The following is an 18,578-nucleotide window of genomic DNA, read 5'->3' on the forward strand; positions in this document are numbered from 1 at the left end:
TTCCTGCGAGTAATTCTATGAAGAATATAATTCCGAGCACAAGGACAAAGGCATTCAAAAATAACCTATTCAGGTTATGCAATACACTGCTCTGAAAGCTCACATAGAGAGAAGTATTTTTTTCCTGACTCTCAGACTTTGACTTATGCTCGAGGATAAGAAGTTGCAACTGAAAATCCTAATTTCTGCATTTCTGGCTGATAACTGTCACGCTGCTAACAAACAGCATTGCTAAAGCCTGGGTTGTTCAGGGAGCAAGCTTGTATAAATATAAATATGTTTTAAAGACCAGAGTAATTATTTTAATCGTGAAGTTCAATACCTATCTGAAATCCATCTTTTAGAATTGACATAATTAATCCAAGCACAGAAATAAGTGCAAATTTGCCCCTATAACCAAAAGAAAACAAACACAGTAACAACAAAAACAGCATTGGTAGCTACAGTAGTTCCAAGTAAAACTTGGTTTGGAAATATATTTCCTAAAACATGCATACTAAAAAAAAAAAAACCAAAAACAACAAAAAAAAAAGGAACCTGCCTAAATAGCACTCTTTTCATTATGGGACAAATTTGGCAGTCCTGACCAAAAACATTTAACACTGTCTGAAAGAAACTGTTATGTTGTGCTTCTGTTTTATCAATTACAGCAGTGCAGCACATAACAACACATTGCAATTATGAAGTATTTACTATAACTAATATTGGATACAATCAGTTTGTTCCACCAGTTGCTAAATGATGAGCACGTATCCTGGAAGAAGGTGCACTGCATCAGGGCTTGTAAGATATGCTTCCTAAATGAACTGCTGTGCTCCATCACAAACAATGACACCACTTTTGTGAAGCCTCAGCCAGATGGAGGTTGTTTGCTGGCCTCAGTGGTGTCCACTTGGCATAAACAAACCTATTTCACTTACGACCACAGTTAGACAAAGCATCTCTGGATCCCGATGAGTCTCACATGCTCAGAACACTAACTCTTAGTTTTACAGAGGTCAGGAGCAAAGTTCCTCTTTTCAGTCCAATTTCCATTCCAATGCTTAGCTCTTTGCACAAGGTATACATTTAAAGCACAAATTAAAATGCCTGAATGTATGAAGGCAGCACCGCGCTACGTCACAGCAGTAATTATCAAATGGTGGTAATTTTAGCTTTTTGCCATTTTAAGTGTCTGACAACTCCGAACAGCTAGATGGGAGTAAGCATTGACACAGTTTCATTAGCAAAAATGATCTGTATCCAAAGGACACACTGAAATATTTCCCAAGTGTTATTTCTCAGTAACATTTTAGAGAAAAAAGGTATCAAAAATTGCAGATTTAAGAGTAACTGGTAGCAAGAGCAGCTTCTTCACCTATCCCTGCACACACTTTCCTGTGGGTAGATGACATACACCATTCTTGTCTTTTCCTTACATCATACACTTATCACCATGACAAAATGCTAATAGAATGTGATACATGCAGAGATGCAAAATTCATCTCAGAATGGGTATTTTTCATTCTTATTCTCTTCTTTGCATCTGTAAGATATTTTTCCTTGGCCAGTTTTGGTATCTATGTTATTATGTGGTGTTGTATAGCATTCCAGACACTTTTTCAGGCAGGAATTTCCTTGCACACCTTGATGATACCCATCATCATTTTCTATTGAAGGACTTCTTACCCAATGGTTCACTTCAGTTAAGTCCACCTCTTATCTTGCAAAATGCATTTTTTGTTTGGCTTGTCTGGTTAGATTGCTTTCCAAAAGCTGTACTCAAGAGCAATGAGGGAAAATAAAGTTTTACCTTCATTTCACCATAATGCAAAGGATTCTGAACATCAATTGCCTGAATAATACTGATGCCAATATCACTTCCAGTTGTCATTACTCCTTTGACTGTCACTGTAGCAACTGCCTGGTTAGAACAGGACCAGCTGAAATTTCCACTTCCACCATGAGCCTAGAAAACAGAGAGAAAATCTGGCTGTCAAGGCTTTGATTACGTTGCAGGAGAAGCCAGGAACATGCTGAACAGCAATGCTATTACTCAAGAAATAAGTAAAATAACCCCTCAGAACGTTCAAATAAGCAAGATCAAGTACAAGATGAAAAGATTACCACTCCTATTCAATTTATTTCTGATTTCTTTAACCACATAGCCTATCTCCTCACCAGTGCTGCTAACCCAAATATATCCCTTAGCTGCAGAAATCTGATGCTGACAGCCCTCTGTAACTGATACTGCTTGGACTCAGCACATCATTTCACAAGCTGCCACACCAGAGGCCTGGCACATGGGATTGCTGTCCTTCTGAAAACTCCACTACTTTCCTGCTGCTGACAGCCAAAGTGCCAACCCAACAATTCAGGATCTCAGAGCTGCTAACCTGATACTTTGTATTCTTTAGCTTCTGCCAATAGAAATTGTTAAGGATCTAAAGGGAAAAGAAGAGGGGTACGCAGGGAATGAATGGGACAATGAGAAAAAAGAAAAAACATCTACACATCTACATCTCTTGTTTGCATTACTACTTTGTTTTATGCTAAAGAGGCACATCTACCTGCAGCCATGCAAATAATGTTATGATCCTCACAGTGCTCATGGCAAGCACAGGAAATTTCTACACATATCTTTTGCTCTTAAACAGCTTTTTGTGTTGAAATCCATGTGCTGAATTTCACAAGATGGTACTTCACTTCTGCCACGCAGGTTAGGAAACATCTTCATACTATTTAATTTTTAAATAAGCAGTAGCAATAGAAGCAATCTTATTAGCACAGATATGAACAAAACAACCAATAAAAACAGACAGCTAAAAGTCACTCTGATACCATCTGGAAGGAGTTACGGAATTTTGTTTGATCCAAAAATCCCTTTCACCTTATTTTCAGCAAGTCTGTTCACCAATTCAAAACAGCCTGGCTCAAAAACTATCGGGTAGAAGGGAAAAGCTAATACACAACCTGGAACAACAGTCAAGCTGTGTGCTACTGTAAACAACCATGAGTACAGTTGAACATGCAGACTGAAAAAGTATTCTCAGTTTTGGTAAATACAAACTAATATAAATGTTGGGAGGGAAAAGAAAGATCTTTTAAAATGAAAAATATCACAGGAAAGTAAGACTATTGATGCAGCTTATCTGAATAACATGAATTAGTGCTCTCTAGTGAGAAATTTGATTATATATAGATAAGGTGAGAAAAGTATTGTAAAGGAGATGGAAAACAGAAAAAGCTCGTTTGCTTTCCACCAGCTGGGCTCTAGTGCAAATTATGAAGTATAGAAAATGTATATATTTGTACTTAGAATTTTTACCACACTCTGCTGGCATGGTTGGGTATAGCACCCATGAAGCACCAATGAAGCAGAACTGATCTCACAAAACAAAAAAGCAGATGAGGAGGAGAAGGTTCAGTTAAATGCCAATAACTTCAGATTTACACTAGGGAATACCATTTTATCCTCAGGAGATTAATCTATTACTTTAAACACCGCCAGTCCTACTGCCTGTTTTTGTACACTCTTTACTTGAAGATAGACTTGAAACTCGGTGCTTCTTCATACTGAAACAAAGGCAGGAACTGCGCACGAAACACCTGAGTGCAGGATCTTGGGGTTGCTGCAATACATACACAAAAGGACAAGCCACTTGCTTTACAAAGTCTATGAAAGGCAACATGGGAGCAAAGACACCGCATAAAAAAATGTAAGAAAAAAAGCCCCTTTAGAAGGGAATACTATAAATGAAGCCATCTTGCCTTCCCTGACACTTTTTATTATAAGATATACTGAGAGTGAAGGGTATTGATGGCAAAGGTTGGCAGCGTGTTGCTCATTCATCTTGCTTGGTTTTTGTGGTCTCCTCATATTCCGTACTTCCATCCCTCTACACAGAGAATGGCAATCTTCAATTATTACTACAGAGTTTTATACCTAGGATATTTTCTGCAATTCCAAACTACTCTGTTGAGCACACGTGAGGGGAAATAGAAAGTGGGCAAAAGATAGAGGTAAAAGGATGAATATTTATTAATTGTAATATACATTAATTCCTGCAAGGAGCATCCAACAAAATTCTACCAAATAAAATTCACTGTGCATGAAGAATCCAAAGTCAGTTCTACATAAGTAGTTAAAGTGGTTACAGGCCTCACTGCATCTGCTTCAGCAATGCTTTCTGCATTTGGATACTCTTTGGCATACCTGTATCGTATACTGGTAGACTCCTGCTTTTGGCTGCCAAGGAAATGTCAAAATGCTGGGTGAAAGAACTATTGGAACATAAATTTCAACATCTTGCTGGTTTCGCACTGGAACTGGTAATGTATGAACACCTCCATCCTACAAAAAAGGAACAGCAAAGAATCACAAATGACATCACTGCACATCCTATAAATAACCTTTAGTGAAGTCACTTAAAACATCTCAGATAGAAAGGAAAGTAGTTGTTAAGGATCCTTCATGAACAGCTTTTGTGAGCAGTCAGTCAGATCATTCCAGTTATGCATGCTATTGTATTAAATGAGTAATATTACTATGAAGATTCAGGTGTCCACACTCACTTAACGGCAAAGTGCAATTAGAAACACACTCCCACTACTGCTTTTCGAGGCATCATCTAGAAAACTAATTTGTTAACTCCTCAATTCCATTTAGTCCTTGCTAACTCCACTCTGCAAAGTGGATGAAGAATCTCAGCCCATCCTGGAACACAGGCCTCTGTAACTTCATAACTTTGCTATAATTCTCACCCTATAACCTTCTTGCACAACGTACTGTTTCTTGCTGGAGTCCTGAATGAAAATTTTACAAGTTGTTACTGGACCTCTCTGACACAGTAAAAGAGTATGGCCCATCACACACAAGGACCAACCAAATCCTACTCAAGGATAATTAAGAGCAGCAAATGGGTTGAAATGTTCAGTCTTTCCAAGTTTCAAGCAAAAGCAAATCACTTCCACATCACACGCCCTAAGTTAGCCATACATTTAGCAGCCTGCCCAACTAGCAGAAAGTTAATGAGTATTAATTTGAAGAAATTTTTAGGCTGATCTGTTTGGCAGATTTTCATTGCAGTTTAACATCACTTACCAAATGAAAGAAAACTTCCCAAATGTAACTGAATGCAGAAGAAGGCCAAAGTTTGACACTGATGATCCCACCACAATAAATTGTGACATTCACTCAGAGAATGTGAGAAGACCTTTGCATCTACACAAGGATATGGTATGTGCCCACGTAAAGGATCTACCATGAAAAAATACATCAGTGCTGTGCACTGCTAGTGTAACAGGAGTTTGCCATCCATTTAGTAGCAAAATCCCACAGTGTTTATTCAAGCAAATTTTCTGTTGACAGTTTTCCTGAAGTAAGGACTTTAGAATTTGAAACAATCTGTTTAAATAACAACCACTTAAACCCAGGAAATTTTTATCTTTTCTTCTATTAGGTCTGCCACCTACTAAGTCTCTACTGTGCGAGTAAATTATTTTTAAGCCTACTGGAAACAACAGTACAGTTTTCTGTAGAGACATACCTCATCCACTACTGAAGTCAATGCAGCATCAATAATGGTCTGACCCTTCTTTATTGCTTTCACATAATGATATGACCCATTCAGAGATGACTTCAGGACCTCGAAATACTCCTCGGACAGCTTTGTATTAATTCGGATATTCTAAAATCATAAAATTAAATAAACATTGCCATGTGAAATTAGCATTAATGTTGTGCAGAGAGCCATAAATATAATAGCAATAAATCAATGAGAAAATTACTTACTAACACAGTTCAAAGAAGCTCATCTGAAACTAAGAACTTTTCCATAGGAAAACGAAACTCTGCCTTTCAGACACAGCACTAACCCCACAGAAAATAATTACTTCTTATGATAATGACAAGAAATGTAAGTTAACATAGAAGTAGCAATATTTAGCACTAAAAATTCATATTTTAAAATGACAATATTAAGAAATTACTTTAAATACAAAATGGGAAGACCACGGGAATATACTACAATTAACACACTTCTTCTGAGATTTGGCTGCAAATCAGATCTACATCTGAAGAAGCAAATAAGTACAAATTAAGAATCAGAAACTCAATATTCTGAACAACTATCATTTAATTAAATTATTTTGCTTGCAAATGAACTATTTCAATATTTTTGTTACTGTTTTTAAGGAGTGCCATACGTTTGGTACCAATACGTGCAATTTATCTCCTTGACTACCTAAACAATGAAAGCTAGCTAGTCAACGCTTTTCCCATAATCAATTGCAAGGAAACTGCAAGTTCCTCAAGAGTATTATAAGCCTATCTTGTATCTTTCCCATTAAGAATAAGAAAGATTGCAAGATCTACAAGGGAGGAAATTATTTTGGGCTGTAATCAAGTACAGCATTAGTACTGCTCTCCACAAATTTAATTTCCAGTGCACAGTGCATGCTACATATTTGAAGCACATTTCTTCCAGTTTTTCTACAGTACTTACACTCTAATGGTCACTTTCACATGAATCATTCAGTACACTTCTATCAAAAAAGAAAAAGGAAAGGAAAAGCAAGAAACAACAAGCTTTGAAAGTCATAGCTCTGTGTAAAGAAGGTGCTTAGAGAATTTTAAAGAAGGATTTAGGAGACAGACACTCAGAAGTATATCAACATCTCACTTACATCAGATAAATACACCTTATTGCTTGATTTATCATACACTTCGATTGTAATTTCATAAAATCTGCCTGTTTCTAGGACCCATCTGTCACCTGGATGAACTGCAAATCCTACAAAACAGGAAATATTGAACAGTACAGACCAACTATGTAATGGACACAAACACTAAAATTCTAGCTTTAGCCCACATTTTAAGATGTCCTTTAATTGTTTTAAGCTGTTTATTACAGATGAAAGCACAACATTTACTGTTAAATCCATTTCACAAACACTTTTCCAAAATAAAGTTAGATAAGAAACAAAAGGGTGCATGTACAGAGAAAAACACCAACAGAAGAACAAAAACAAATTACATTAAGCAATCAGGAAAATTATGCCAGTACCAACCTAAATAACCAGGATTTACAACATAGATAGTGCTGTTTGGTAGCCTGGAAACACCTTGCATGCGAATACCTGAAATCTCAGTAAAGGAATACAAAAGTTTTGACATAGTCATGATCAGCATCTTCCTGTGGTTCCTTGTACCTCTTGAGAGATTTGAAGCTACTTCTACACTGACAACAAGCATCTCCCGAGCCACCCAGAAAAGGCAGTGAGCATTTCAGAGATTGCACTAGAGAATCTAGTGCTCTAAATACAAAAGTTAAATCAAGTCCCATCACATTCCCACACTGACTGAGAAGAACAGGCATGATTTCATTGATCTTTTTGCAGCCTAATTTCTTAGAGAATCTTAAGGCATTAGGCTGCTCTTTTAAGATGGAATTCACAGCTGTACTGCTCTCCATGGCCCCACCAGGTGCTCCTGATTTTCAAGGCTTTTGGGACACATACACACCATTTTATCTTTCTATCTACAAAGGGAACAAAGTTTGTCTCCTGCCACAAGGATCTGATGGAAAAGCATCACCTTGGAAGGATACTCTTGTGTCCAAGTATGAGATTAGTTTGTCCCTGCTGCATTGCAGTTACAACAGATGTTTCCTGGTCCAACCTGGCAACCGGCCAGGATGGGTCTCCCTCAGGGCCAAGCACGTTGTTCTGGAGCTGCAGCTCATACTGATCAGACGGCATCATTAATTCTGGACATAAAACGAGACAACATATGAAACAATAAAAGCAAATATGTCAGTGTTTGGATGCCGCTAATTATCGCTGATTAATTTTTTATTGATGTCTAGAACATGCATTAAATTAGTATTTTTAATGGCTTGTAAAAATAGCACTTCTGTGATGAACACATGCACACACACACAAAAATGAGCTGCCTGCTTTATTTGCATTTCTTTGAAGAGTAATTTCCAACTACTATCACCCACTGCTGAGACCTAACATCTAAGTCATTCCCAGCTTCAAAACTGGTGACATTACCTTCTACAAGTTACCGATAATTTCTGCTGCTTCATCCTGTGCTACAAACTGATGACAGGCCTAGTAAAATACTTCATATCTAGCTGTTAGAGTTTTCTTTGTTTAAGTGCAGGTAAAGCCAGCTGACCAACTCTTGCAGAAGTGCAAGAAATTCATTTGTCAAGAGGACAATCCCTGTTAGCAAAGGCACTAATCTCAATTCAGCTTAACTAAGAAAGTCAGACACAGTTTCTTTGTCCATGTGGAATCAGAATTACGGCACCAACCCTTCAGTTGCCCTCAGCTTTGTGTCCTGAACAAATCTGTGAGAGTACACTTTCTAAAGGTGTAATTTTTGTGAGAGAAATTCTGAACGACTCCATCACCGGGATTTAGAAAAACAATGTTAAATATTAACAAAGCTACTAAACCTATTTAAAAAATTCTTTGCAGTGAGAAACTCATACCTCATCTCAAAAAAAAAAAAGAATGAAAAGAAAAAAACAGGGCAAACCTGTAATCTTCCCTTGTCTTATTTTCTGAACTCTGTACTTTATTGCTGTTCCCACCAGAAGATAAACATCATATGCTGGATTTAAAAGGATGTTTTCCAGTATAAGCAATCTGACTTCTGCTGGAGGTACATGCTATTGATGGAGGAGAAAAAGAAAAAGAAAAACAATTCACCTGTTTGAAACATACCACGCTGCAATAACTTAAAACCCATACATTCAAAGCATTTCTTTCTTTAATTAGCTCATCGTATTAAGATTTGCACAGACAGAGAAATGTACATAGGTCCACCCCATGTGTCAACTGCAAAAATAAGTTAATGAAAAATAGACAAGAAAACTTATTCAAATCTATGCAAGCCCTTAAAAGCAACTGAATTAATAATTTAACACGTAAATGACAAGAGAAAGATAACTAGGAGAGTAGGATTGAGGGTAAGGAGGGATTTTTTCTTTCCTTGTTAAAAAAGGAAAAAATCATCAAAGCACTCAAAGAAAAGCTGTCTTTGCTCAATTATCTTAGTGATGAAAACCTGTAACATTAAGTGAACACAAACTGGAAACTCAATTGCTTTGTGCCAGGAGGATGGTAGAGCCTTGCCATTCCTGACATGCACCAGACACCATTCTTGAGCCCCAGATGGGTACAAGCAGAGTGATGCCTGACCACTACTTGCTTGGCAGAAGCCAGCCATGCTGACACATGAATCTGCTCTGATATCTTCCCAGCATCAGCATTGATACTGCTGGGAAAACTTACCCTACATGGCATTATGCAGCTGCTTTAGCACTAGTGGGTTAGCTGCGTTCATCTACTGCCACAGTTTTGAGCACAAGTTTTCATCCCTTTTAGTCTTTTTTTTTTTCCCCCCCAACTCCTGGTTTAGCATCAGGAGCTGGTTGATAACTTAGAACAATACAGTATCTAGAAGCTATGGTCTCAGAATTATCTGTAAGCATTAATGCACCATGTCTTGTACTTCAAACATTCCCTATCTACTCATTTTCAAAGGGAGAAATGGATACAAGGAGGAATCATCTGGACATGGTTCAAAAAGAAAAGTGAAATGAAATTCTTCTGGACACGTTCCAGAAACCATTTCTTTTACTTTATTCCCTTTTTACCACAAGTCTCCCCAGCAACTAAAAGAGGGAAACAATTCCCATCTATGCACGGTTCGGTAACGTTATGCAAGGCTGAAGAAAAACAAGTCTGTGTTGGACATAATTTTGGTTTAGTTTTTGGGAGAACACAGAAATACTTGGGACAGATACACAGCAGCACAGCCACTATTCAGACATTGAAATTTACTTTCCCTACTGTAAAAAAAGATGCCTCCATAAAACATTATTTATAACTTCATTACATAGTCTGTATCAAATTCACTGATTTATTACATTAGAAATACAACAGACAACTGTATAAATTCTACTGCAGTTGTTTGAGGGATACTCACTGAAAACATGCAGTCTGGCAGCAGTGAAAGATTTAAATGAACTACCAACGACAAGCAAAGAACTGTAAATGCAAGTAATGGCATTTCAATTACACTTACCATTATCAGCTCAAAATTAATTCAGAAAAATGTAAGGGAAAACAATTAAGCTAGAAGCATTCAAGAGAAAGTATCAATAAGGAGTTCGTCTTTAATACTGCATAATTTTAAGGCAACTATATTCAGTTGACTTACTTATCAAAGGCAGAACTTTACCAAAAACACAGTTCTTAACACGTTCTATTATTTCTACTAGCATTACCTAGAATATTCTCATAGAACAATTTTTACAGGTATGGATTAGGTAATTCTAGCTTAAGCAAAAACATTAAACATAGCAACACAAAAACCTCAAAACCAGATTGCAGATATGAGATGAACTTCAGAAGAAAGCACGATGTTGTGTACAAAGATTTCTTGAGGTTGATAGCAGCAAAATGCCAAGTATTCCCGTTAAAATTTACAAGCAACTGAGATGGTTCTACTTTCTGTTACCAGAGCTAAATGAAAAACAGTCACACTGTTACAAAGAAAGAACTATCATGGTTCTATAAGTGCTGGGAAAACTGCCAACACAGCAGTTGAGCTCTCCTGTAGCACTGACATTTCCATTCCAAAGCCTTATCTTGGAAACCAAGATCCAACAAAGTAGAATTAAACACAAAGAAGTTGTATGACGGTCACTGCACGCACAATAGGAAACAAAAGTACATCCAAGATAGCAATTTTCATTCCAGTTATTTATTAATTCAAAAAAGACCTAAAATGTTCCAGTTAAAAAAAAAAAACAACAAAACCTAGTGAAACAGAAAGACCTATTGGATGTATTACTACTATAAGCATGATCCTCATTAGATGTGTAAGACAAATGGCTGGCAGCAGTAATAAAATCTCACAGAAGCATTTGAAGAGTGCTCCTCAGACACAGGATCTTTGTCAGAGTCAGGTTTCTGAACAATTTCTGGCACTTGTGCTGGGTTAAGTTGGCTACACCAAGGTAATTGCATCAAGCTCCAGAGAACAAAATTAGCACCTTCTGTGACACAGATTATGGAGTCAATCCAGTAAGAACTGAGATGCAGCACTGATATCCACAATGGCAACAGATGTTATTGGAAACAATACAGCACTACACTCCTGTAACAGAGAACTGCGAGACTAAATTTAAAAAATAGGACGCATGCAAGTTTCTTACCTTATAGACACTCTCCTGTATTCTTGCTTTTAATTTAGAACTCCCTGTTTTCATTCCAGACACCAAAATTGTATCTCCTTGCTTGGCAACTTTTTCCATCTCTGATATGTAAGAGGGTGGAATATAAGTGGATTCTAAAAACTTGAGTATTCTGAAAGGCAAAAAGCGAGCATAAAAATTAACCTATCTTTATAAACCAGTAGAGAAACACCACCATCTATTCCCAGCTATTTCCATGTTTTTTTGCAAATTTAAGATGTCTGCCTTGGACCAGATATCCAAATTTTACTTATTCTTGAATATATCTGCAGCTAATTTATGTGACTGATAAGTTTTTTGAAGCTTGTTTGCCAGCTTTCAAAAGGTATCAGAAAACTGCACGTTTTCAATAACAGTTCCTCAGTTTTTACAGTAAGTGTAGACTGCAAAAAAACCTGCATTACTGTGGAACAGCAGATGTGAAAGACCCCACAGCTTATGTTTATAAAAGCAACAGCTTAACAAACCAGAACACAACTTCGACCTCTATAAAGAAACTTGGGTGCATTTAATAAATGACTAGGAAGAAAAAAAGAAAAACAACAGGATTCCAGTGTACTAACTCTGTTTTATTTAAAACATGTTGGTGTCAGTGTAAAGATAAAACTGTCAGAATACAACAAGAAAATGTTGAGCAGTCCTCAATTTGATTTAGTTTAATAAAGGCGGAAACTGACATTTCTGTTTGAAGCCATTTTAGTTCCATTATTTTAAGCTGAAAACTAGAAAAATAAAATCAACATTACAAAATGGCAGAGCACATAAATAAAAAGCCAAAAACAAAACAAGGCATGAAGTGATCTGGTGAGAAACACAGGAGCAAAGAAAACCATACAACTTGATCTCTATTTCTACTGCTGCCACAGATGAGCTCTCTGACTTCTGAGCAAAAACTCCACCTCCTTTAAATGGACAGAACAGTATTTCCCAACTATACAAGGACACTGGAAAACACTAAACTCATTAATGAGTTAGGGGAAAAAAAAGAGCACTTCTAATTTCCAATCAATTTATTTTCAGAGCCAGAACTGGTAATGAAGCAAGCACCATGACTTAGTTATCAAGTGCGTGCTTTCTACTCATTGCCTTGACAGATGGAATTCAGTGATTTGTGAGCCGTACCAAGCTTGCAAGCAGCCTCTTGGTCCTTTCTCATTTAAAGGTTAGTTACTTTGAAAGCTATTTCAACGTTAGCACTGGGTGTTGACTGACACCTGAAGCAATCTGAGTTGAGAGAGCCCCTTTCTGGATTTTTTGCACAATACTCGTTCTCTTGTTACTGGATTAGAGATACCTGGAGATACCTGCTCATTAGCACTATCAGTTTTTAAATTAAATAGAGATGAAAGTGCCCAGGCTATTGAGTGGACAGTTCAAACAAACAACAAAAATACATAAACACATACTCCAACCAACACATAAGCATTATCTTAGATGCCCACTGGATAAACTGCCTAGAAATGGGGAAATATTTACATAGAAACTTAAAGGACAGGAGTTTTTTTTTTTTTTTTTTTTATATTTGAGAACAACATAAATGAACTTACCGCAATGCATTGTGAGAATCTGAGAAGCCATCAGCCTCTGTGTCTTTTACTATCGTCCAGTCAAACACTAACCCTGCCAGTGTGCTGAAAGTGTTTCCTACAAACCAACAATTACATTGAAACAAAATTAATAACACCCATATAGCCCTCCTGGAACAAAACTTTTTGTTTCCCCTAGAATTCTCTCTTATCCCTAGGAGGAACCCTGTCCGTATTCTATCAGTATTTAGCTACAGAATTCACATTCTATTTTGCTTCACTGACAAGTGCAAATTCGAGATCATTTTGTTTTTCACAGAAGCCACTAGATTTGGGCTGAATGAAGGATAAGTGGAGACAGCTGCACCCAAGATATCCTCAGCACCAGCCACCCCTTTGACTACAAAAACCTTTCTATTGAATATTGGCAGGACTCAAAAAAACAAACAAAAAAAACAAAAAAACAAAACAAACAACCCCCCCAAAAAAAACAAACAAACAAAACAAAAAAAACCCAACCCCTTTCACTTAGAAACGTGGGTCTGAGATGCCTTTTGGGAAACATGAGATCATAGCACTGATAAACTACACTTTCTACACTTTTTAACACCTTTTTTCTACAAAGCTGAACTAAAAGACTGCAAAATAGTAAACATTAAAAAGGAGCAAAATGGAATAAACAGACAAAGCAAAGATATTTCATGATTACAATTAAGTACAACGAGCTGCTAATCTGAAGGATTTTATTATAATTTCAGGGTAGGTCTTGCTCTGAACTGCAGTGTCCACTGGGACAAATAAACATCAGCATTTACTGTATTTTAAAGTATATTTTCAATTGTGTTCCTTCCTTTGTTGTTCGCAACTACAATAAAATAAGAATCAAAGAAAATGTATTCTCAGATTACTGTACTTTAAGGTTTACAATATCTTAAGGCCACAAAAAGATTAAGACAGAATTATACAACTTGTGTACTACACTGACTTTCTCATTACAACTTATTACAGATAGCCATTGTAGCAAATGGACAGATCAATATGATGGGAAAAAGTGTAACAACAAAGGATTGGCACAACAGAAAGGTGCTATAAAGGAAGGGAAAAGATTGCTCTCTCGTACCTGAAGATTGCAGGGAAAGCTCCACCAAGAAGGGATCTCCAACCAGAGATCCTTCCCCAGTGGCAGTTATTAACCCTTAAAAGAGGTCTAAGAGAGGTACAGCCAGGCTCCACTCTTTCCTGTCACACAGCTGAACTGCCTTCACCTGTGCTCCCAGGGTTGACTGGGTCCCTTCACCAGGTGCTCAATCAGTGGTTCAGGCCAGCACTCAACAGGTCTCATATAGCCATAAATCCCAAATAAATAGGATTTTAAACAAAAAACTCCAAATGTACATAGAAATATAATTAAAATTGCTTGGAATTACACTATTTAACATGTAGTCAAGTTTAACATTTTAATGATGCAAATTCTAGCTTTGCGAAGCTGTATTACACTTTTTCTTACTCCAATAAGAGGGGCAGTGGAGAAATACACTCACTGACCAAGATGTCCAAAGTTCTCCCATCTGCAAATCTTTTCATCAAAAACATTTTTTCGATTAAAAGAAACTGATTTTCAAAGCTTTGAGTGTTTTCCAATCTCTGAAACTTAGTCTGGGATGTTTAGTCCTAAAGCTTGTAATAAATAACTTCCTTCAGCTTCTTTTCACTCTAAAGTAAAGGTTCATTCTGGCTGTTAAACCTCTGCTCCTGTTCAAACTCTAACTTGGATAGTGTCCAAGGGAAATTTGTCCATCAAGCACGCTTGAGAAGTTGCAGAAATATCAAACCAAGAATCTGGTATAAAAAGAAATTTACATTATTAGCATACTGCCACACATAATCTGGTAATGTTGGTTTTACAAATAAACTGATACACGATGGGCTCGTTAACTACCCTAAATGAACAAGTCAAGCGTGTAGAGCTGTTTATAACCTATCATTTCCTTCCCACTAGCTGTCCTAAATATCATTTAGTTTGCAAGAGTGTTCATGCGTACATGAAAACAGACTGTAGAAAAAGAGCATTTTTTTTAAACCAGTACCACAGTTCTTTCTGATGGAATAGACAATGAAGAGCAGAAGCTTCATGCTCTTAATAAATACGGATTTAAGCCACATACACTGACGTTTATGAGCCTAAACTATGCTTCCCAATAATGAGTGCTTCTGTAATGATTAAGGGACTGGTGATTGGTCCTTAACATCTCTGAATGTCCTGCTAGATGTTTGGTTAGACTCAAAATGTCCCTTCATAAAATTATTTAGATTATCACAGTCAAAAGGAAAAAGAGAGAAGAAAAGTAAAACTGACTTCTTCAGAATCCTCAGCTTAGTTAAATCCTAACATGATATTTCAACAGAACAAGTACTGCAACTTCTTACATCATATTCTTACTCCTGAAGGTATAATTGCTAACAGCTGACATCTTTATTTTACTGACTTTAAATTCTAATTTTCAAAACTACTCTTAGCACTACCATGAATTGTCCTGGGCAAATAAGGAAAAAAGGCAGGGAAAAAACATTGGAAATCAAGTAGCATTTGATTTTCCTATTCAGGTAGTTGAGCATGTAGGTTTTATACCTAAACAAAAATCAATAGATTATTGAATAAGTTATCCAGAAAACTTCCTTTAGATTACTCAGCTTGGCTTTTAATATTCAATATATCAGACAACAAAGTGTTTCAGCGATAATAAATTGCTTACCTTCTGAATCTAAAGCTTGAATTTTTAGCTCTAGAGGTGAATCTTCAAGATAAAGCTCTCTTGTTGTGGATACGATTTGTATGCCATGAATTATATCAACTATAGCATCGCAACGAAGAACCTGTCCAGTCACTTCAAGAGAAATCACACAAAATCAGTAGCACTGGATGTGCTCATCATCCGAACAACATCAGTAACAAGACAAAATACACTTCAAATTTAAGTTGATGGTGCAAGACATGGCCATTGAAGGAAGTGAAATTAGGTCATGACCTTGGCTAAGAAACACTCGGTCAAATGTTTGGCTAAACAAGCAGTAGAGAGAGTAGAGAAGCAGTTCCCTCCTTTACAGTTCCCTTCCTCACTTAGAAAAAATCTTAAACATTTTTCATTTCCAACTACAGTAACGGTAACAGACATTTTCTGAGTATATATTAAGTGTTCGCTCAGTGCAATTGTCAGATACAGCTCACATCCTAGAGAACTTAATGACTGCTACCCAGAGACCGTAAAATCCTATGTCACTATGATTTAGTGACTGCAAGATAATTATTCAACCATCTGTTTTTGCATATCTATCATTCTAAAAACTAAGCAGGTACATTGTCTGACAGACATAAAGGCAATTTCCAGCCTTCTAAAAGACAAGCTGTTTTCAACCATCACCTCCATGTATTATTATTTTTTAATTAATTACCTAACAAAAGTTAGAACTTACTTGTATCTTCAGCAAAGATGATACTTGTCAGACGTGTGGGCTGTGAGGACCGTGCCTGCACAACAGCTTTCTGGGAACACTGGCGCTCACCCTGATCTGCAGGCTCTATGCTTGCGACCTCCGGCCTGGTGGATGACCTACAAGATTAAATAGTTGTATTAGCAGTGTTTTAACTACAGCCATAGAGAAAGCAAAAGGCTAGCATAAAGCCATCAAAATACTTTACATTACACTTTCACTGGAGCTGAATTGCAACAGCTCCTCAGGGACTTCAGCAAAAGCAAGTTTGGCCTGAGAATGGGAAAAGCACAGACCAGAAGCCCACCAGAGCCAAGGCAGACAAAAGCGGTGTTCTCCTACTGTGACAACTCCACAGGTGGGTGCAATTCAGCCTCTTAAGAGCTATCTCCAGCTGTTTACGAAGTTACAAACCCTCCGGCCTGATCACTTAATACAGTTCTGATGGAGCCAATTTCCTGTCTGACAAATGCAATCTAAACCATTTGGTAGATTCCCACCTGGTAAAGATGATGACATTAATTGGATTCTGACTTTTCCTTGGAAGGAGGTTCAAAAACATCTACCTCTTATCTATGAGAAATATCTTATAAATCAGCAAAGATTTGGAGGTGGATTGCAAACCAACAGCAGTACCACACATGCCCGTATTCGGAGGCTGATTTTACTTACTTCTGTTGCTGGTATAACCAACCAATCCAAAGGAGTGAAGACAGCTTTCTTGTTGACTAACAACATACTCATTTCATAAAATATCTCAATACACTCAGCTTTCTAAGTGATACCAGTCACAGTCTGGGCAAACACTGACCACTTGGCCTGGAAGCACTGGAGAAACTTGGGAGACAAATCCAAGCGTACAAAACAATATATCTATTTAACCAAAAATCTATCCAGCTCAAAGCAGCCACTGAGGCAGGAACATTGCCTTTCTCACAGGAACTTCACAAAACAAGAACAACTCTGTTTCACCTCTCTGATTCCCTGCATATGGGTCTGGATTTTATCCTGTTATACCTGTGCAGGTAGCGAGGCCCCAGAAGCCTGTCACCCAAGGGCACAAAAGCCCAGCTGGAACATTTTTAATTGTGCCTGCTATTTGGAGGCACACAGGTTCATTAGACACCACAAAGCATTATAATATGCTTATCTTGGGCAAGATCCATTAATTCAATGAATTATTAATTCATAATATTGGTGTGCCTCCAGCAATGTCTTGCTTACGGAAAGACCAGTCTTAAAGGATTTTAAAACAACAGTCGTAACTGCTAACTTGGAATTTTCAAAACGTTTGATTTGTTGGATTTGAGATACCTAAGCAACGCACACAAATATAAACAATTTTTATACTGGCTTTACACTGGTTCTAAAATAATGCTGTGTTTGTGTATTACTGGCACATTTACATCTGCTATAAAGCTACTTATTTCAGAATCACCAATTCATTATTTTCCTGTTACTCTGTAGCTTCCTAAGCAAACATGAAACAGTTTGCCAACATTTAGCAAGTTCCCTAACAAGATTAGCATTCACACCAGGCAATCTTTTCTCCCATAGGCTTTTTAAGCTGAGCTTGCAGATCTGACTTAATAAGCATTCCAGCAGTTTAAAATAAGCATGTACCTATGGAATTGAGTTGTATACATTGTTCAATATTCTCTGCCATGAGGATTTTTGATTAATTGAAGATTTGGATTTTTTAAGTCTGAAATTGATTGTTTACAACACAACAGGAGTTTCGCTGTATTTGTTCTTTTAATATATCATTAAGTATTTCAGTACATGACAACTACAGTTAGCACTAATAATAGCATTACAGAACTAAACTGAATTACAGAATAATTTTCACATTAGAAAAAGGAACAAAGAAATAGTTTGAGTTAAATTTTAGCTGTAAACTTAGATAAACTCTACAATTATAGAGAAAATTCTAAGCTTTTACGGCTGGACATGGGCTAACTCTTAATTGACACTACATTTTTGATTTTATTACTGACAGGATGCCTGCTTATCTGAGGCAATTACCTGAACTGGGTAGGTGACGTAGAGCCTACTGAGACTAACATCATAAAGCAATTTGCATGATGTCTGTTTTGTTTATTTGCTTGTTTTTTTAAACACCAAAACCACAAAATATTTGATGACCCCTCATATCATTTGTCAACATCAAAAAAACACACTGTTTTCAGATACGTCTGAGTCAGGGTCAAGCACAGAAAGGATAAGGCATAATCAAATAGACTATGTATTATAGTGGCATTACTGTGCTGCAAGACACAAAGGGCTTGCTCTTGTGTCCTAGACA

The 18,578-nt window shown here is 37.1% G+C and overlaps 1 protein-coding gene across 1 annotated transcript in view; it reads right to left on the reverse strand.

Moving 5' to 3' along the window:
• NUP210 (nucleoporin 210) overlaps positions 1-18,578 on the reverse strand; it is a 61,112-nt gene that overhangs the window by 37,037 nt on the left and 5,497 nt on the right. Inside the window, exons 2-12 of the mRNA XM_019620031.2 lie at positions 16,256-16,392; positions 15,538-15,669; positions 12,806-12,902; positions 11,220-11,370; positions 8,531-8,663; positions 7,590-7,748; positions 7,051-7,119; positions 6,667-6,773; positions 5,529-5,669; positions 4,196-4,333; positions 1,793-1,948 (exon numbers count right to left, since the gene is read on the reverse strand). Of these exons, the coding sequence (XP_019475576.2) occupies positions 1,793-1,948; positions 4,196-4,333; positions 5,529-5,669; positions 6,667-6,773; positions 7,051-7,119; positions 7,590-7,748; positions 8,531-8,663; positions 11,220-11,370; positions 12,806-12,902; positions 15,538-15,669; positions 16,256-16,392 (1,420 nt within the window). The remainder of the gene's footprint in view (positions 1-1,792; positions 1,949-4,195; positions 4,334-5,528; positions 5,670-6,666; positions 6,774-7,050; positions 7,120-7,589; positions 7,749-8,530; positions 8,664-11,219; positions 11,371-12,805; positions 12,903-15,537; positions 15,670-16,255; positions 16,393-18,578) is intronic.

This window comes from Meleagris gallopavo, chromosome 14 (genome assembly GCF_905368555.1).
Source record: "Meleagris gallopavo chromosome 14, MGAL_WU_HG_1.1, whole genome shotgun sequence".
Taxonomy (NCBI): Eukaryota; Metazoa; Chordata; class Aves; order Galliformes; family Phasianidae; genus Meleagris; species Meleagris gallopavo.